Source organism: Elephantulus edwardii, unplaced genomic scaffold, assembly GCF_000299155.1.
Source record: "Elephantulus edwardii isolate Elephantulus edwardi_28Jun2011 unplaced genomic scaffold, EleEdw1.0 scaffold00026, whole genome shotgun sequence".
In the NCBI taxonomy this organism is placed as follows: domain Eukaryota; kingdom Metazoa; phylum Chordata; class Mammalia; order Macroscelidea; family Macroscelididae; genus Elephantulus; species Elephantulus edwardii.
In genome coordinates this window covers 3,614,870-3,636,495 of record NW_006399776.1, presented here as the reverse complement: position 1 = coordinate 3,636,495, position 21,626 = coordinate 3,614,870, and the positions used below count along the sequence as shown (strand labels likewise).

Genomic DNA, 21,626 nt, shown 5'->3' with positions numbered 1-21,626 from the left:
ATGGTATTTCTATGTTCAGCCTTTTGAGGATACATCAAACTGCCTTCCAGAATGGTTGTACCATTTTATGATCCCATCAACAGTGTATAAGAGTTCCTATCTTACCATCTTCTCTAACATTTATTGCTTGCTGTCCTGTTAAAACTTTGCCACTGCTACTGGAGTGAATAGTATCTCAATGCGCTTTTGATTTGAATCTCTCTTATTGCCAGTGATTTGGAACATTTCTTCAGGTGTCTATCAGTCATCCAAATATTTTCCTCTGTGAAAATTCTTCCCCTTTTTTAGCCCACTTTGTAACTCTGTTATCAGTCTAAAAAAAGACATTTTTATAGTATTTAAAATGCAATCTTAAAAATTAATCAAAGTGTATAAACTGAAGAAAACAAGAAATTTTATTTGATACTCAATGACAGTTTAATTTGTGACTATGAAAACCAAAAGCATTTCACAAGGTAAATAGAAAATTAGAAAAATAAGCTATAAACTTACTTGAATAGCTCATAATTTTGTTCAACCAGGAGCCAAGACGCAAAGCAAATTTCTGATGAGCCATAACCTCAGAATGCAATACTTCTACATGAAGTGGATGTTGAGAGACATTTTCTGAATGACTCTATAAGTGAAACAATTTTTTTAAATATAGTTTTAATTTTGCTTTTAACTAAGTGGTCTATTTTTCCAAAAGGGAAATCAGGTACCCCTCACTTACTGTTATTCTTGTTGTTACGTACTGTAGAGTTGAATACAACTCATAGCAACCCTATGAACAGCCATTCTGAAATCTGCTCTATCCTGTGCCATCCTCATTATCTCTGACACATCTTGCTGAAGTCATAGTGTCAATCCATCTCGTTTTGGGTATTCCTCTGCTTCACTGACTATCTTTCCAAGAATAATGTCTCTTTCTAAGGAATAGCCTTACTTAGCTACATGTCCAAAATATGAAATGAAGCTTGGTCATCCTTGTCTTCAAAGAATACTCTAGCCACCCTCCTTCTAGGACATACATGGGTTTTTAGGTTTGGGGTTTTGTTGTTATTTTTGGGCAGTCCTGGGGATATTCCAGTACCACAACTTAAAGGCATCAATTCTTTGTCGATCATTCTTATTCATTGTGCTGTCTCTGATGTATAGCAGATGACTGAGAAGACCAAGGCCTGAATCAGACAAACCTTAGTCTTCAAACAGATTCACTACTCTTCAGTATTTTGAAGAGGTCCCTGACTGCCTAATCTAATACATCTCCTGATTTCCTGACTCCTGGAACCAAGGGTGTTGATTGTTGATCCAAGGAAGATTAAATCATTGACAGCTTCAATCTTTTCTCCATCTATTGTAATGTTGACTAATGGGCCCTCACTGGAGTTCTCAAAAATCTCTAAGCCTAAATGACCCAACTCTTAACTTTCATTTTTCTTAAGATGCCTAACTATCTAATATTTCCATTTGGGTTCAAATTTTCTCTTAAAATTCTCTTCTGCCACCAATGTGGAAAATTACCTTTATATCTTCTTTTGCCTCCTGGCAAGCAGCATAGATACCTGCTTTCACAGCCCGACGACCCTAATTATAGAAAAAAAAAATTAGAATTAAGTAGTGGAATGACAACACAAATCTATATAAAAATGTTATATAAAAATGAAAACCTAATGAGCTCTCAATTATTGTGTACTTACTGTCTCAAAGTATTAAATGAGACAGTATCTGAAAATTAGATGTAAATGTTTAACATCTTTATGAAGCATCAGAACTTTCAATACCTGCAACAGATAATTTCTATAGTTTAGGATGCTAAGTTTCTATCCTGGCAAGAATGTCAGTTCCTTATTTATTGTGGTGTATCATATTTAGAACAGATAATAACAATAATCTATGAAATTCTGCCCAATCCTGCACCAGCCTCACAATCTCTCTGTGCATTAGCGCTTGTTACAGCCAATACCAAGGCATCAATTCAAAGGATCAATTCTTCTTTAGTCTTCCTATTAGTTTTCTAACTTTCTTATGCATAAGGCAACTAAAAATCATGGCTTTAGTCTTTAACACTTGCTCTTTTCTCATTTTCTTTGCCTCTTTCTTGCCCCAATCTCCTATCTTATCCTCTTCCTTTTCTTGTCTTTCTAAGTCTTCACTTTTCTTGACTTTTTTCAGAACTGCCTTACTTATCTCTTATTTTTCTCAATCTTAATTATTGATAAGTACAGCTTTCAACCGTTCCTCTTCAAAGTCATTCATACCTGTATGCTACTTACTCCATACAATAAATCTGACTTGAAAGATCTACCAGCTACAAAGCATCAAAAGAAAATGAGGTAATTCATAATTGTTAACACAATAATCTGGAAAAACGGTAATCTGAGACCAGCAAGCCAGTAACAAAGACTTGTTATCAAACTCCTAACTTGACTTCATCTTAAATAAACAGGTCATCCAAAACTTGGGAGAAAATGAAGTTTATATTTATAAGGTGATCTTATCAGTGAATAATTGATACCTTTAGTCAGTGAGCAAAGAGAAATGCTGAGTAACACTCATCCAATTAAAAATGTGGACTATGAAACAGCAGCATCAACCTTACCTGGATGCTTATTAGAAATGCAGAAAGTTCCTGCACCAAACCCACTAAATCAAAATAATTTTTAACAAGAGTGTCACATGATTCATATACACAGTAAAGGATTAAAAACATCACTTAAATCTAAAAATCAGAGGTAGGTGAAATGGGGAATAGGTGCCAACATACCAATCTTGAAATGGGATTGTGAATTGGAGATAAGAGACTCGATTTCAAAGTGTGAGATAATGCATATATAATTTGAGACACCACATCTGAGACATGTAAAGGCTTGATAATTTTGGCTACTATTACTATTAACTGTTCATACACTTTACTTTCTCTCACTTGTTTGCACTTTCATTAATGACTTAAGATATTAATAAGAAATACAATTGAAAGTCAATCACATGTTTTAACAGAATGTATGTTTAAAATAGTACATAAGGAAAATTTTTAATTCCTAATTTCATGCTGCTTCTTCAACTCTCAAGAGAATTGTTTATTTCACTTTAGGTGAATGTTAAATAAAAGTTGAGTGAATAACTTATTTTAAAATAGCAATAATAAAACTTTTAATAATTCATGCATGTATCTATTCACTCACTTAAAAAATTATAGGAGTTGGTTAGAGTTCATTGATATTCTCAATGAGGCTTAGCCAAATGTATTCAATGGTCTACTAGGAGAACAATTCAATATGGTAATTTCCTAATTATTTAGAATAAAAATGGAGAACTTATAGCTTTTAAAAACTGTAAAACACACACATACAAACCAAAGTTCTATCAATTTACCTAAGTTTCAAAGGAAAAATTGGAGAGTATGGCTATACTTAACAAAAGACTAAGGCACGTGGCAAGAGCTTAGTAAACACCTGCCTGCCAGGAAGTTGATGTAAGACAGTAACATAATTCATATGCCACTCACAAACCTCTTTGTCTATGGCGGTGGTATGCAACTGGGCCTCCGCAAGCTCACAGTCAAGAGCTCTCTGTAGACTATATATGACATGGTCATATGAATGGTGTTCATCATTGAAAAGGACACAATAGTATCTTTCATTTTTCTCCCTGTTTGAAAAAATACAAGTACATGAGCCACTGCAACAAATAAACAAAGGAAAATGTTAAAATAATATATAAAATCTTCAATGAAGCAGCTTTATGTAGTGTCCTATATGTAGGGAAGTAATACTGTAATAATGATTTAGGAAATACTTCTAAGTGTTACAGTGCTACAGAATGAAAATAATCTTTATAGAAGTATTACTTTATCCTTTTCATTCCATATCTTTCTGATTATAGTGTTTGACCAAGGCAGACAAAAAATCACAGGAAAAAATCTTGGGAGACTGAGGTTCAAAGATTTATTCATGGTCAAAATGCCAATAGCAGGTAAGAGAGACTAAAATTCAAATCTATAAATCCAGAATCAATTGCTACCTATTTAAATGCACACCCACACTCAAGCAGCTCTCTCCTTTATTTGCAGACTGCTAGCATTATGCTCACTGGCACAAAATTTCTTAAAGGCTTTAACTGAGATTCTTACTCCTTTGAAATTAAATTAAATTCCTGTGGAAACAAGCTCTTCATGATCTTTACTTCCCCAAATGATCTATAACCCACTATGAATAGAAATAATAAACTTGCTATGTTTATACAAAATTCTTAGTTTTCTCCTTCCAAAAGCAGAACAGACAAAATTGCACAAACTGAAGAACAACAATATTTAGATCCAAATTCTTAAACTCACTGCCATTAAGTCTATTTTAATATCATATTTCTGAGGCAATAAATATAAATTTTAACAAGAGGAGACTGTCCCCATCATTTTTCCCTCAGAGCTTCTGGGGGATTCAAACTGTTAAAGATGTGTGTCTTGGTTAGCAGTGCAACATGTTACAGACTATACCATCAGAGTTCATAATATTTAGAAAGGTGCTAGAATTTTATGAACTATTAAAAAGCCAATTATTTATATAATTAATTATATAAAATACAATTATTCTTAATATTACACAGGGAGAGGAAAAACCAAAGGCCAACTTTAATAATATTTTCAGAATTTTGTATTTTTAAGGTAAGAACAAATAGTAATGTTACTACAAGATCATGACTGTTTGGAACTCTTGCTTTTTAACAAAAAAATTTTTAAATCTCTGTAAGTACAATAATCCCAGACATCAAAGTACAGGCAAAAGGCTTAACTTTTCTTAATGAAGAAAAGAGCCAGAGACCTTCACCTCAGAGAAATGAAGTACTCCAAGTCTCTAGCTCTGTGGCGAATCTGGAAGTCAGCCTAAGCCAGGATCAAACTGTGCCATTTACTTATCTAATGGGGTCAATGACCTTTTGTTGTTGTTGTTGTTGTTATGTGCCTGCGACTCACAGAGACTCTATGTACAACAGCTCTAAACTCTGCTCTATCCTGTGCCAATCTTTTTGTCTCTGATACACCTACCCCATTTACTGAATTAATCCATCTCATGGAGGGTCTTCCTTACAAAACATTTTAATAGAACCCCCAAAACAGTGATTTTACTTAAAATTAAAACTTTTGTTACAGGCTCTTCTTTGGCTTAACTTCTGCAGAGTGCTCAATTATATTTAAAAGCAGTATCCAGAGATAATCTACTTTTTTCCATAAACATTAGTAATAAATTGATAATTATCCCTCACCTTATTTGGAGCTCAGGAGGCAGTTCTTTTTCCTCTTCCCATATCGTCATTTCTACAATGTATTTTATCACTGAAGGGAATATTTTCCTGGCTTGAGAAATTACCTCTTCACTCAATGTGCAATGTGAATTCTGTAAGAAAGTAAAGAATGACATACTGCCAATATTACATAATTGTTGTTGTTTAGTCAACTGTAACTTATGGTGACCCAAGCACGCAAATGAGAGCTATACTTCACAGGGTTTTCAAGGCTATGATCTTTTGGAAGCAGATCTTCCAGCCCATTCAACTATGCCTCTGGGTGCATTTGAATCAACCGTTCAGTTAGTAGTCTAGCACTTTTAATCACAAGTGCCACCCAGAAGCAATCTTCTCCTGTGCAATTTACAGTCTCTGAAAACCTGCTGGAGGGTCAGCCATAAGTCAGTTTGACTCAAAAGCACATACCACCACCAATAGGATATAAAAGGCAGTAATAGGTCCTGTAGCCAAACAAAATCAAGGGAATATATTAAAAGTTTTAAGTAATAGATATCTGATGATATTTTATCAACTTCTTAATAAATACTGGCTAAATGAAGGAATAAAAGAATCTAAAAATAGAGTGCTAGATGATAAAGCGAATGTGGTAAAAAGTTAGCAAAAGGATGTACAAAGGATATAAGAGCATTCTTTAGTGTTTTTGCAAATTTAAAAATTATCAAAATAAAGATTAAAAAACAAGGTACTAGAGTTTAGACTCAAATTGAGTTTAGATTCTCTTTTTTATTCTACTGACTTGCTGTCTATTCTTGTGCCAGATATATACTATTTTGATTACTAGAATCCAACTACCTTTTAAATCTATTAGGCCTACCTTACACTTATTTTTATGGAAATTTTCACAAATTTTAGAACAGCATTTTCATTACTTCAAACTCCAAAAAAGAGTCTAGTTGTTATTGTAATTGAGAATATACTGATTTTGCAGATTAATTTTGAAAAAAATTATCTTAATAATACTACATTTTCTAATTCAAGAATAAAATAAGTGTTAAAGGTTTTTTTCCCTTTCATGGCGATTACAGCATAGTTTTAAGGCTTTCTTAGCATAGACCTACAGATTTCATTTAGTTTACTTCCTTAGGTAGTCTATGATTTGATGCTATAATGAATGAGATTTTCCACTACATTTCTATCACAGATTGTTTGTTGGAGCATTCGAGAAATATCTGTTGAACTTTAAACTGGAGAGGAAAAACCATGATTTGTAAAACAAATTCAAAACTAGAGTTATAGATAAATATAACATTAAGAAATATCTGCCAAATAAATTGGGCCAAAAAAAACCCTACTGATTTGCAAACCATAAAGTCAAAGCTATAGTTCCGAATTATTTTACAGTATATTTTCTTGGCTTTTCGAGGCAGACAAATGTGACCACTTGCACTCTCCTTTCTAATTATTTCCCAGACTTGGTGGCTAAGTAGGATGTGTGCTGGGCTGCTAATTGAAAAGTCAGCTATTTTAATCCACCAGCTACTCTGAGGCAGAATGACAAAGCAATCTGCTCTTAATAAGATCTGCAGGGTTGCCTTAAGTCAGAATCAATACGATAGTATGAGTTTGGTTTTGATTTGGTTCCATTATTCACAACTAACTAGTTCATCCTAATTGTCTACCTGATTGGTGGTTCTTCTGGAACAGTGTTAAATAACTCCACCAATAGTGGATTTCCTATGTCTCTTTTGTGTCTCTGCTGGTCTAGTGGGTAGGGAATTGCGTTGCTAATCCAGTGGTGGCGCTGCTCTGGCAGTTCAAATCCATTAGCAGCACCACAGAATAAAGATGGGCCATCTTCTCCATGCAATTGATAGCCTCTTAGAATCGGCTAGAGGGTCATCTAGGAGTCAGTCCAACTGGAAGGTAATGAGAATGAGTCTACTTATAATGACAATATGCTAGTGTTCCATCAGTAAGCATGACTTACAGCTTTTGATTGAAAGTCAAACACACTGGGAGAAACTGAGATGTTATTAAGGAGATATATTCTCAAAATACCACCAACTACTCATATGCAAGTTCAAGCTAAAGCTGAGGAAAATTAAACCGAATCCACAGGAGCCAAAATATGACTTTAATTTCATACCACCTGAATTTCAGAATCATCTCAGGAACAGGTTTGAGGCCTTGAACACTAATGAGCGAAGACCAGATGAGTTGTGGGAGGATGTTAAATGTATCACCCAGGAAGAGTGCAGGTGGTCATTACAAAGACAGAAGAGGAAGAAAAGACCAAAATGGATGTCAGAAGAAACTCTGAAGACTGCACTGGAAAGTAGAGAAGCCAAAGCACAAGGAAGAATCCAAGAAACTAAAGAGCTAGCAGAAGATTCCAAAAGGCAGCACGGAATGACAAAGCAAAATACTACAATGAAATGTGCGAAGAGCTAGAGTCGGAAAACCAAAAGGGCCGAACTTGTTCAGCATTTCTTAAGCTCAAAGAACTGAAGAACAAATTCAAACCTCGAGTTGCTACAATCAAGGATGCTTTAGGCAGAATGTTAAATGATCCAGGAGGTAGTAAAAGAAGATGGAAGGAATATACTGAGTCATTGTATGGAAAGGAATTGGCAGATACAGAAGAATTTAATAAAATAGCATTTGAGCCAGAGCCTCTGGTGATGCAGGCAGAAGCTCAAGCTGCTCTGAAGGAAATAGCAAAAAATAAGGCCCCAGGAATAGATGGTATACCAATTGAAGTATTTCAGATAACAGATGCTGCCTTGGATGTGCTCACCAAGTTGGGCCAAGAAATCTAGAGAACAACCACTTGGCCAACTGACTGGAAGAGGTCTATATTTGTTCCCATCCCAAAGAATGGAGACCCAACTGAGTGTGGAAACTACAGAACAATATCATTGATTTCACATGCAAGCAAGATTCTACTGAAGATTATCCAAAAACGACTGGAACAGTACATCAGCAGAGAACTGCCAGAAGTCCAGGCAGGGTTTAGAAGGGGTCGTGGTACTAGGGATATTGTTGCTGATGTTAGATGGATCTTAGATGAAAGCAGAGAATACCAGAAGAATGTCTATCTGTGTTTCATTGATTATGCAAAGGCATTTGACTGCATGGATCATAACAAACTGTGGCTGACTCTGAGAAGAATGGGAATCCCAGAACATTTAATCGTACTAATGCGAAACCTATACTTGGACCAAGAGGCAGTCGTCAGAACAGAGCAGGGCAATACTGCATGGTTCAAAATTGGGAAGGGTGTACGCCAGGGACGTGTCCTGTCTCCATACCTTTTCAACCTGTATGCAGAGCAGATTATCCGAGAGGCAGGGCTCTATGAGGAGAAGAGTGGCGTTAGGATTGGTGGACGATCTATCAACAATCTGCGTTATGCAGATGACACAACCCTGCTCGCTGAAACTGAGGAGGACCTCATGCACTTACTGCAGAGGGTCAAGGACTGCAGCCTTCAATATGGACTAAGGCTCAATGTCCAGAAGACAAAAATTCTCACCAGTGGACCAATCAGTAGTATCAGCATGGATGGTGAAGAGATTGAGATTGTTCACAGCTTCCGTTTGCTCGGCTCCACGGTAAACACTCTTGGCACCACCAGTAGCCAGGAAATCAAAAAACGTATTGCGATGGGAAAGTCTGTGGTTAGGGACCTCTCTAAAGTACTCAAGAACAATGGTGTCTCTCTGGAGACTAAGGTGCGTCTGATACAGGCCATGGTTTTCACAATCACTTGTTATGCATCAGAGAGTTGGACAATGACTAGGGAGGACAGAAGCAGAGTGGATGCTTTTGAGCTGTGGTGCTGGAGAAGAGTCCTGAATGTACCATGGACTGCCAAGAAAACAAATAGATTCATCCTAGAGAGGGTTAAACCAGGCTGCTCCTTGGAGGCAAGGATTCTGGGGCTTCGCCTGACATACTTTGGACATGTTGTAAGGAGAGACAGGTCTTTAGAGAGGGACATCATGCTGGGCAGAGTGGAGGGACAGCGCAGGAGGGGAAGACCCTCTATGAGGTGGATTGATTCAGTGACTGGGGTAATCAGGATGGGTATGTCAGAGGCAGTGAGATTGGCACAGGATAGAGCAGGGTTTAGGGCTGTTGTACATAGGGTCGCTATGAGTCGCAAGCAACTCGACGGCACATAACAACAACAACATTCTCAAAATGTAGCAGGTTGAAGTACATTCCAAGAGGATTCACCCAAACAAGTAGGAATGATTGTGATCCCTTCTAGAGTGGAAGTAGTAGCAACCTGGAACCACTTAGTTCTTGTAGTCTCGGGGTCATGGAGTATAGAGTTAAATATATTTTAAAATGGAGGGGGACTTTAAACAAACCATATTAATAAACACATTCTGCACCTAGGCCTTGTAACTTAGTATTTCTTTTAAGCTTCCTTTGGTTTTGCCATTTTACATTAAAGTACATGTCATTCTAGTCATAGATAATTTAAAATGCTCTTAAAAAGAAAAGAATTAAGGAGGTAAAACAATCTCATTTTGAAGATGATACAATAATAAACTTAGAAAACCCGAAAGATTTGGCAAGAAAACTGTGGGCATAAGTTGGTCAATTCAGCAAAGTAGCAGGATATAAGTCAACATACAAAAATCAGTCAGATTTCTCTATAGTAACAGAGAACACAGAAAAGGAACTATGAAAAACAATACCAATTACAATAGTTAACCACAAGATCAAATACATAGGAACAAACCTAATTAGAAAGAAAAGAGCTACACAAAGAAAATTACAAAACATTACAAGAAATAAAAAGAGACCTAAAGAAATGGAAGAATAAAGTGCCCATCAAGAAACAAATGGATAGAGAAGCTGTGGTATATTCACACAATGATAATACTACGTTGCATTGAAAAACAAGGAACTCATGCAATATTATTCAAATGGATGACCCTGGAGGACATTATGCTGAGTGAAATATCTCAGTCACAAAGGGACAAATACTGCATTGTGCCACTGTTGTAAAACAGGACCGATATCAGGGTTGGGGGGAGACTAAGAAAGATGGGTTCGATAATGTATACTACATTGAAACAGATGAGGGGGAAAACTGTTTAAAAGGGATATGTGATTAGGTATTACTGTCATGATAGGAGTCCAGAATGAAGGATGCATAGTGAGTGGACCTGGGGGGAGGGATTGTAAAACAATGGGGGAACTTTTCTTTTACTTTTCAAACAGAAGAGTGTACTGGGGCCGGGAGGGGTGGGCAGGGAGAAAAGTGCAACAATGAATGAATGGAAATCCAAAGTCTTTGTAAATTTTCATTAAAATTAAGAAAAAAAATGATATAAGAAATGGAAGAATACACCATGATCATGGATGTTGTTGTTATATACTGTTGAGTCAGAACCAACTTATAGCTGATAGAAAGACTTAAAAGAGTGAAAATGACAAATCTACCAAAAGTAATCCACTAGTTCAATGCAATCCCAATACAGATATAAACTCTACTCTTCAATTAGATGGTAAAGAAAATTTCCAATTTTGTCTGGAATGGAAAGAGACCCCAAATAATCAAAAGATTACTGAAAAAGAGAAATAATGTAGGAGGCATCACGTTCCCTGATATCAGTCACAGTGGTCAAGACAGTAGGATACTGGTACAGTGAGAAAAAAAGATTGATGGAATAGAATCAAGATCCCATAAATGATCTAATGATCAACTGATTTTTGACAAGGAGATGAAATTATTTAAGTGGAGAAATGACAGCTTGTTTAACAAATTGTGCTGGCAAAATTGGAAAAACATCATCTCACACCATACACAATAGTTCTGAACTTTGTCCTATCCTGAGCCAACTTCACAATATGTGACACACCTGACCTCATTGTCACAGTCACTGTGTCAATAAATCTATCCAGGGTCTCCTTTTTCTGCATTGTCCCTTCACCTTTCCAAGCTTGATGTCCTTCTCCAAACACTGGTTCCTCCTGGCAATATGCTGAAAGTATGTGAGACAAAGTATCTGAATAAATTACGGCACTTGATTTTACCTGGTAAAATAATGTATTTTCACATATAACTGAATAGAGTTGTTTTGTTTTTTTTTAAATTTTATTATTTTTTTGTGTGTGCGTGTACTGAAAAAATCAGATCTGACTTGTACAGGAGATTGTCCCTCCTCCTCCAGAAGAGCATTTGGTGGATTTGAACCATCCATCTCCAGGATTGCAGTGTAGTTTCTTGCCATTAGGTAACCAGAGCTCTCCAACTGAATTCTTTTATAAAAGGTCTTTCCTCATCCTTTTGAGTTCCTCTTTAGATATGGTTCTATGGTTACTTCTTCATCTTCATTTCTAAGTAACTCTGAATTTGCTAGAAATTTTTCTTAGTTAGGACATACAAGGATAATCTAGTCATTGACACTCCCCCTCTGAGAAAAGTAGCTCTTAAATTTATGTGTCAAATTCACCTGTTCTTTACTTCACTAATTCTGTTCCTATCTTCCTTTTAGCTTTCTTGGCTTATATACTGCTAACTTTAGCTTGTAAGTGGTTTGGCTAACAAAGAGTATCTGAGTTTATCTCTAAAAAAAAGTTTGCATACAAAATTAATATATATTGTGCTTCACATTTTCCTTCATGCACATTGTTTCATACAATCATTCCCATACATTGTTTTAGAAAATTAATCACCATTGAACTATGCCCACCATTACCCCATCTTTTCAGGTCCCCACTGGATCTTTCCTATTTCCTTCACCCTCTCCTTCCATCCACCAAATTGTGCAATGCTGTGATTTTCCCCCTGCTCATCCTCATCCCTCTGCTCCGTCCTCTATCCCCTTTCATACATATTTGACTAGTTACACTTCAATTTTACAATAATGGTTTCATGCAGTATTGGTCCTTATGAGACTGATTTAGTTCACGCCATTCTCTCCTATGTATGAGTTCATCTTTTTATTATTAATTCATCTCCTCATAGAGAAACAGAGAAGTTATCAAGTCCTTACCTTGTCCAGAGTGGACTAAGACATTTAAATATGAGAGAGAAAAAAGCGGGATTTTCAATGGAATTAGTTTTTTATTTAATTAAAGTAAATATAAAATGTTGTTGCTGTTACGTGCTATCGAGTCTCCTGCAACAACAGCTCTGAACCCTGCCCTACCCAAAGCCAGTGTCACTGCCTCTAACACACCTAAATCCCATTGCCCTAGTTAAGGTACCGATCCATCTCATCCAGAATCTTCCTCTCCTGCGCCATCCCTCCACCCTTCCAAGTATGATGTCCTTCTGCCCTTCTCCAAAGACTGGTCCCTCTTGACCACATGCCCATTGTATTTGAGATGGGGCTTCAAAATTCTTGCCTCCAAAGAAAAACTTGGTTTCATTCTCTCCAAGACAAACCTATGTGTTCTCCTACCAGTCCATCAAATGTTCAATACTTTTCTCCGGCACCACAACTCAAAGACATCAATTCTTCTGTCATCTTTAGTCACTGTCTAGCTCTCTGATGAATAGCATGCAACTGCAAAGACCATGGCCTAGATCAGGTGCACCTTAGTCTCCATACTGACATGACTGTTCCTCAGCACTCTGGAGAGGTCCCTGACAGCAGATTTCCCCAATGCTATTTGTCTTTCGATTTCTTGACTGCTGGTGCCAAAAGTGTTGATTGTGGAGCCGAGCAAGTTGAAATTTAACCTCAATCTCTTCTCCATCTACCATGGCGTTGCCAATTGGCCCGGTGGTGAAAATTTTTGTCTTCTTGATATTAAGCTTCAATTTTTACCCCCTTACCTCTTTTGTAGTACCTGTTCTTCCAGGTTCATGATTTATACAAAAAGGGCCATTTTTCCATGCTTCTGTGTCTCCACAGTCACAAAACCCTCCTCCAGTAGAAGTATGCATCTAAAAAATGAAAAATTTTAAAAAGTAGGAATGACATTATAACTTAATAAGTGAGACACAAGTTTATGTACTAGGAATAGAAAAAAAATTATTCTAAACAAGCCTTGTTTTCTTTTCCAGATTTATTCTATTGGCTTTAGAATGTGTTCAATAAAAGAGCAATATATCATTGTCAAGGCAATAAATGGGCCTAGTTTTTGGTTTGCTTTCAAAACACAGGAAGACTCTAGTTAGGTGAATTCAACAACTACTTTTTAGGTTCAACTTTTTAAATTTGTGTTATTATTCTGATTTTAGTGTCTCAGATATTAAGCTACTATAGAAATAAAAAAACCTTGGTCCTATCAATAAAGATGATGGAAGATAGCAAAAGGACCTTTTGGTTATATCATCCAAAAGATAGCAGAGTTAAGTTGCAATATAGGGGTAATCTTCCAAAATAAGGAAAGACAAACTTAGTAGCAAAAACAAACAGCAAAATAAAATGTGTAGCCGTTTGAATGAACTACTACTGCCTCCTCTGCCATGACACCAGAAGAACGAGTTAGTACCTAGATAAAATTATTAAACTTCTGGATCGAAGGTTTTATAGAAAAAATCTGATCAAAAAAGGGAGAAATGCAGACTAAAATTTCAAGTTCTCATAGACTTCAGAATTTTTGGAGTCATGAAGGATAGGTGAACACCTGAAGCTATCTTCCTGACATAAACTTGAAACTAAAGTATTTCCTGGAGTCTACGAGTGTCTGCTTTGAGCACTGTGCTCTTTACAATTCCTATGAGACCTAACAGAAAACAGAAGTAACTTGGAAAAGGTGTTCAAAGTCAGTGTCACTTAATCATTCAGTATATGCTGAAATTATTGAATTTGTATATGTTATGCTGTATATATTGTCAATAAAAATATCATTTATTTTTTAAAAAACTGAAAAATAGGCAGAGGATATCAACAGACACTTCACAAAAAAAGCCATTCAGATGGCCAACAAACACAAGAAGAAATGTTCAAAATCCCTAGCTCTAAGAGAGAAGCAAATCAAAACAACTACAAGATATCATCTCATCCCAGGAAGAACAGCAAAATTTAACAGAACAGCAAACAACAAATGCTGGCGAGGCTGTGGAAAAACTGGAACCCTTATTCACTATTGGTGGAAGTGTAAAATGGTGCAACCACTGTGGAAGGCAGTGTGGCGCTTCTCAAAAAGTTGCAAATAGAAATATCATTTGACTCAGCAATTCCACTACTGGGAATTTACCCTAAAGAAACCATAACTGCCACCCAGGCAGATATATGCTGCATAGAGTCACTGTTGTAAAATGGGACTGACATAGAGGTTGCGGGGTGGTGGTGGTGGTGGTGAATGAGAAAGATGCGATAAATTATGTATACTGCATTGAAACAGATGAGAGAGAGAACTGTTTAAAAGGTATATATATTGTCATGACATGAGTCCAGAATGAAGGCTGCATAGTGGAGTGGACTTCGGGGGAGAATTTTTCTTTTACTTTTCTAAGAGAAGAATGAACTGGAGGGGAGGGGTGGGCAGGGAGAAAACTGCAACAATGAATGAATGGAAATAAAAAAATCTCTGTAAATTTTCATTAAAATGAATAATAATAATAAAAGAAACACACACACAAAAGAATAAAATAACCTTCAAAACCAAGAGGTAAAGATCCTTAAAATATGGGTTCAGCTGAAAAGTCTCTGTTTAAAAGGTTAAAAGGATTAAATAATGAATGAATGGAAATCTTAAGTTTTTATATACTTATAATAAAATCTCAATTAAAAAAGGGGGGGGTGGAGGATTAAAAGGTTGCTGTTAAAAATTTCTACCAAAAAAACCCAAAATAAAAAATTTAGAGGGAAAAAAAAATTTCTACAAGCTTTTAGCCCTAGGAGCAGTACTTTCAACTCTGTAAAAATTACAATTTACATATTTTCAGTATGCTATTTATATTTACATTTACATGAGATTTCAGGCATGCTTTTTTATAAACAAAAGTATCAAACATTTTATCTGTGTAAGCCTAGTGTACAGAACAAGCACTATTTGTGGAGAACAATATTTGAACAATATTTATTTCAACTCAAAATAACAAAATGGTTTAAAAATGTAACAGAATAAGAAATAGTTTTCTACTCACTAGTTATCAGGAAAACATAAATTAAGATCACAATGAGATACTCTTCTATCTTTCACAGTATATAATTTAAAAATTGGCAAACAGACAAAAAAGGATAATATCAAATCTCATAAGGAAAAAAGAGCAATGGGAATACTATGTAGTACAAGAAAAATACAAATTGGTATAATCGCTTAGGTCTGACATTGTCTAAAATGACTAAGGATTCACACACCACAGAAATGAGTACTCTGGTCTAAATATACAATCCAGAGAAACTCCTGAACAACATGCCAAAATATATAAGTAATATATTTACATACAAACAGAAATGTTCATAACTACATGTGGGACGCAATCTACATATATTTTATTAAGATATAATAAATAGAGATAATGTGGTTTCTCAAATGCTGTAAGGTCAATGATGACACATACATAACCCTGAGTGAAAGACATTAACAACAACAAAATATATGATTCCACACTAAATAAAGTTCATATTGGCTAAGCCTATCTAATACGATATAAGGAAACTATTAGTACAATACATAGGGGAGAGGTTACCTCAAGATGAGTGAGAGGGGCTGTGATCCAGAAAGGATATATGAGTGGTCTCTGGGGGGTTGGCAATGTCTATTTGTTGACCTAAATAGTGACAGATGGTTCCTTAACAATTAGTATCTAAACTCTTCATATCTTTTATATAATCCTTGATTTAAAAAATGATGATATAACTCACTATAAATGGGAAAAAATGTAAAAAACTGTCCTTACAGTAGTGGATGTCCTACTATTGAATATATTTAGCAGAAGCTAAAGTTTCACTATACAGAGCTATTACAGGAATTCACATATTGATGAGAAATTTGTACTAGATAACCATAATATTCCTGTTAATTCAGAAACTGTAGGGATTTATTTTCATACCTTGTAACGATGATTTTTATGAACACTATTCTGGAAGCAGTCCATACAGAGTACACATGTTGGATCAATTGCGCAGTCCCTACAAAAGATTGAAAATTAAATTACACTTAGATGATAATCATCAATGTTCAAGTATGACTAGAATTATGTTTTTCCTGGATATGCACAGTTGAGTCCAAAAAATACTTTAAAAAACTGAACAAAGACAGTAATATTATAATTTTAGCCTCTGACTTACATATTTGGAAGAAGCCTGATAACAAAGTAGGGTAAGCATGGACTGCTAACTCAAAGGTCAGTGATTAAAACCTATCAGATGTTCCTCAGAGGGAAAATGGGCAGTTTCCTCCAATAAAGATTTATACCCTCAGAAACTCAGTGGAGGATTGAAAAGAATCAGACATGATGGTAGTCTGTTTGGTTTGGATTACATATTTGTATGAGTAAGTTTGAGGGTTCAGTTTTGTATTATCATCATTTTTTACTTTGAGAATTCATCCAGTGTCAAACCATTAAATACTACAAATTAGTTCTGAGGATAATTATGAGCTTTCAAAAAGTTAGTAATCACCTTACCCTGTTGTACTTATATACGTTATAAATACTGATTATTAATTGGTGAATGAGCTTTTGAAATAGATTAATTTCATTAATATAAAAAGCAGAACTTTTTACAATGATATGTCTTTAATACCTAGAACAGTGCCTAGAAGACAAAAGATCTTAAAAAAAATTTTTTATACTTCTTATGATTTGAGTGAAAGTCAACAGAGCAGATTAACATGCCATTCAATCATTCGTATAGACTTTGTTTTGTGGCATTGAAGTACCCACATATCATCACTCTTTCCATTATCTCTCTAATGGTTCTTATTTTTCATGCATCCTTCCATTTACCTTCTGAGTTTTATCCTTGAACAAATGCTGCCCTTGTGATTCCACTGGTTCTGGGTGCTGAGTATCTACCTGGTCTTACAGTTTACATTATAGATCTGTCTATTGCTTGGCTGAAAGTTGTACAATAGGAGTATGTTCAATTTCAAGCTCAATGAGTAGTTAAGGGTGATGATATTGTTGTTGCCATGTTTCTTGAAATTCCTAATACAACGTCCTTATAAACAACAGGTCAGAATATTGCCCTCTCCTACACCACCTCACAATCTCTGGCATGTTCCGGTTCATTGTTACAGTCATTGTGTCAATCCATCTTGTTGAGGGTTTTCCTCTCTTTCTCTGATCCTCCACCTTTCCCAGCATGATGTCTTTCTCCAACAACTGGATCCTGTTGACACCATATGGAAAGTATGCCTCTAGAGAGTAGCTCAGTTGCACTTCCTCCAAGACAGATTTGTTTATTCTCTCCATGGAATATTCAGTTCACTTCTCCAATATCACAATTCAAAGTCATCAATTCTTCTCCAGTCATCCTTATTCATTGTCCAATTTTCCCATCCATCGGAAGCAATTGAAAATAATATGACGTAGCCTTTAAGCTACACAACTTTGTGCTGTCCCTCTTTCCAAGCATGATGTCCGTCTCCAAGGAATGGTCCCTTCTTGCAGCATGCCCAAAATATGTCAGATGGAGCTTTTTGCTCTTAACGAGCAGCCTGGTTTCACCCTCTCCAGTATGAATTTGTCTTTAAGCTGGCATCCTTGCTTTCTAGAACTGTGGAGAGGTCCCTGATAGCACATTTTCCCAGCTTAAAGCATATTTAGATTTCTTGAAGGCTACTACCATACTACCATGGGTGCTAATTGTGGATGTAAGTGAAATAATGTCCTTGACAACTTCAAACTTCTCTTCATCTAATAGGATATTGCATACTGGCCTACAGGTGAGGATTTTTGTTTTTGTGATGTTGAGACGCAATTCATATTGAAAGTTATGGTCTATGAACTTCTGTAGTAAATGCTTTAAGTCTTCTTCATTTATACAAGCAAGGTTGTATTATCTGCATAATTACAGAAATGTTGATGAGTGTTCCTCCAGCTCTGATTCCACATTCTTCATACAGTCCACCTTCTTGAATGATTCAATCCCCACATAGATAAACATAATTGCACCTTTCTACAATCAATACTTTTGGTACCCGCATACAGGAAATCAAAAGACAAACTGCATTGGGAAAATCTGCTGTCGGGGATCTCTCCAGAGTACTGAAGAGCAATGATGTCAGTCTAGAGACTAAGATGCACCTGATTCAGGCCATGGTCTTCACAATTACATGCCATGCATCCTAGAGCTGATTAATGACTAAGGATAATAGAAGAAGAATTGATGCCTTTGAGTTGTGGTGCTAGAGGAGAGTACTGAATATAGCACAGATTACTAGGAGAACAAACAGGTTCAACCTGGAGAGGGTGAAACCAGGCTGCTCAAAAGAGGCAAGGATTCTAAACTCCATCTGACATACTGTGGGCATACTGCAAGAAAGGATCAGTCTTTGGAGAAGGACATCATGCTTGGAAGAAGAGACAGCACAAGAAAGGAAGACCTTGGATGAGACTGATTGACTCAGTCACTGGGGTAATGGGGGCAAGAGCGTCAGAGAGAATGAAATTGGCTCAATATTGAGCAGCATTCAGAGTTGTTGTACATAGCGTCCCCATTAGTCAGAGTTGACTCAATGGTACATAAAAACAACACACAACAATCTGAAAAATTCAGAATCCTGAAACACATCTGGTCCAAAGGGCGTCTATATTATGAGAAAGCATAAAATAGATTACAGATATTTTTGAACACTAAAAAAAAATAAAAGAACTATTCAAGTCAAAGTTAAATATTATAAAACAAGTTATTTTAACAAAAACAAATTGATAAAAAGAAATTAAGTGGATTCAATAGATTATAAACAGCAGTAAATCAAGTACATCACAAAGAAAGACTATAGTTATAACCTAATCTATAAGCTTCTAATTCTTACCTACAAGAATATGTTGTCTCTCCACTTTTGAAAACCTTCCCACACAGCTGAAATGCTCCACTGTGCTTCAATTTATCTAAACAAATATCTGGATTTTCTCCAAATAAGTACCATTCCAGGGGAGTGAATATTAGTATTTGTACACTCTCCTCTTGCTTTGTCAAATCTGGATCCATTTCCGCAAAATAAATTTCTGGTATCAATTGTGCCAAATGACGCAAGAAAGTAGTATAAAAATCAACTTGCTGATCCCAACACTGCAATAAAAGAAAACAAAAATTAGACTTCATTACAAAAGACAAGGAATATAAGCATTTTATTTATGTAATACACAATTTTAAAGAAAATTATTTAAAGTATATTTTTATTTTATCATTTACCAGTACAAAAGGAAAATGTTAGATTAATAAAAAGATTATTTCAGGGAACAGGTGGTTACCTAACTTTCATAGGTATCTGAAATAAAAAGAAGAGCAGTTATGGGGATGAGGATTATTGTTCCTTCTGAAACAGACTTCTACCACATGAAAGAAATTTTACCAAGTTCAGAAGCAGTCAAGACAACATATTCCCCATATTCTTTTTTTTATTTTATTTTTATTATTTGTGTGTGTGTGCATTGTCAAATCAGATTTGACTGGTACAGGAGGAGATGGTTCCTCCTTCTCCAGCAAAGCATCTGGTGGATTTGAACCGCACACCTCTGGGATTGCAGTGCAGCTTCTTGCCACTAGGCCACCAGAGCTCGCCATATTCTTATTTTAACTATTTCAGAGAGCCATAAGACCTAATGAGAAAAATAACATGATCCAAAGGATTTTAGACTACAATAAATACTAACCACACGATTTTTAAAAGTAGACAAATTAAATTTCATAAAAAAAATTTTGCTCTTCTAAAAGACAAGATTACAGGTGGCAAATATGCACATAAAATATACTCAACATGATTAGTCATAAGAAAATACAAATTAAGATTACAGAGTCATGATGGATGATGAAGAGACTGAAATTGTCAACAGCTTCATCTTGCTTGGATCCACAATAACCAATCTTGGTACGAGTTTTCAGGAAATAAAGAGATGCATTACACTGGGGAAATCTGCAGTTAGAGACTTCTCCAAATTATTAAGGAGTAATGATGTCAGTTTGAGGACTAACGTGTATCTGTTTCAGGTCATGGTCTTTCCAATTATTTATGTATCTGAGAACTGGACAATGAATAAGGATGAAAGGAAAAGAGCTGTTGCTTTTGAGCTGTGGTGTTGGAGAACTCTCAACACCCCATGGACGGTCAAGAGAACAAACAGGTATGTCTCAGGAAAGGGTGAAACCAGAGTGCTCTTTGGAGGCAAGAATGATGAGGCTTCACCTCACATACTTAGGGCATGTTCTTAGGAGGGGTTATTCCTTGGAGAAGGACATGATGCTGGGAAGGGTGGAGGGTTTGCAAAGGAAAGGAAGACCCACAACTATGGACTGACACAGTGACTACTGCAATGGATCTTGTGTGTCAAGAAATATGAGAATGGTACAGGATAGAACAGGGTTCAGATCTTTTGTTCATAGGGTTGCTATGAATCGTACTCAGCTTGATGGCACCTAACAACAATAATACAATCTATTAATGTGGAACAATGAGGTCTTTTAAGGACTAAGGTATGTCTGGTCTTTTCAATTATTTGCTATGCTGCTGACAGCTGCACTGTGTATAAGGGTGACAGAAGAAGAATTGATGCCTTTGAACTATGGTGTTGGAGCAGAGTACTGTATCCTGTATACTGCCAAAAGAACAGATATGTCTTAGAGAAGACGCAGCCAGAGTACTCCTTGGAGGCAAAAATGGTGAAATATGTTGCTAGGAGAGGCCACTCCTTGGAGAAGGACATCATGTTTGGAGAGGTGGCGGGACAGTGAAAGTAAGGAAGATCCTTCAGCCAGGTGGATCGGCACAGTGACTACAGCAATGGACTTCAGTGTCTCAGAAATTGTGAGGATCAGAGATTGTGAAGATTGTACAGGATAGGATAGGGTTAAGATCTATTTTCATAGGGTCACTAGAGTCATACTCAACTCTATGGCACCTATCAATGCCACCACCACCACCACCACCACAATCTATTAGTGTTAAGAAGTTGCACTGCCAACTCAAAGACACAAGGTTCAAACCCACCAGCTGCTCCATGGGTGAAAGATGGGTAATATCCACCTGTGCAATTAAAACTCGCTGGAGCATCAGCTGCTTTTAAAAAGTCGCTGGATAACCATAATACCCATCATACATCACTTTTAAATTATTCAGTCCCTCATCTGTTTCAGTGCAGTATACACAATTTATCCAGTTTTTCTCAGTCTTAACCCCACAAGAGTCCACAATTAAGGTTGCATAGTGGAATGTACCTGGGCGGTGGGAGGGGTGCGGGGGGATTGTGTACCAGGGAAGGAGTGTTTCTTTTACTTTTGAAAGAGAGGAGCGAACTTGGGGGTGGGGTAAGG

General features: G+C 36.3%; 1 protein-coding gene across 1 annotated transcript in view; it reads right to left on the bottom strand.

The window, feature by feature from the left end:
• Nucleotides 1-21,626, bottom strand: part of LOC102864537 (E3 ubiquitin-protein ligase UBR1-like) — a 215,554-nt gene that overhangs the window by 158,755 nt on the left and 35,173 nt on the right. The window contains 7 exon segments of the mRNA XM_006883213.1: nucleotides 493-616; nucleotides 1,504-1,566; nucleotides 3,492-3,630; nucleotides 5,242-5,372; nucleotides 13,031-13,141; nucleotides 16,202-16,280; nucleotides 19,132-19,388. Of these exon segments, the coding sequence (XP_006883275.1) occupies nucleotides 493-616; nucleotides 1,504-1,566; nucleotides 3,492-3,630; nucleotides 5,242-5,372; nucleotides 13,031-13,141; nucleotides 16,202-16,280; nucleotides 19,132-19,388 (904 nt within the window).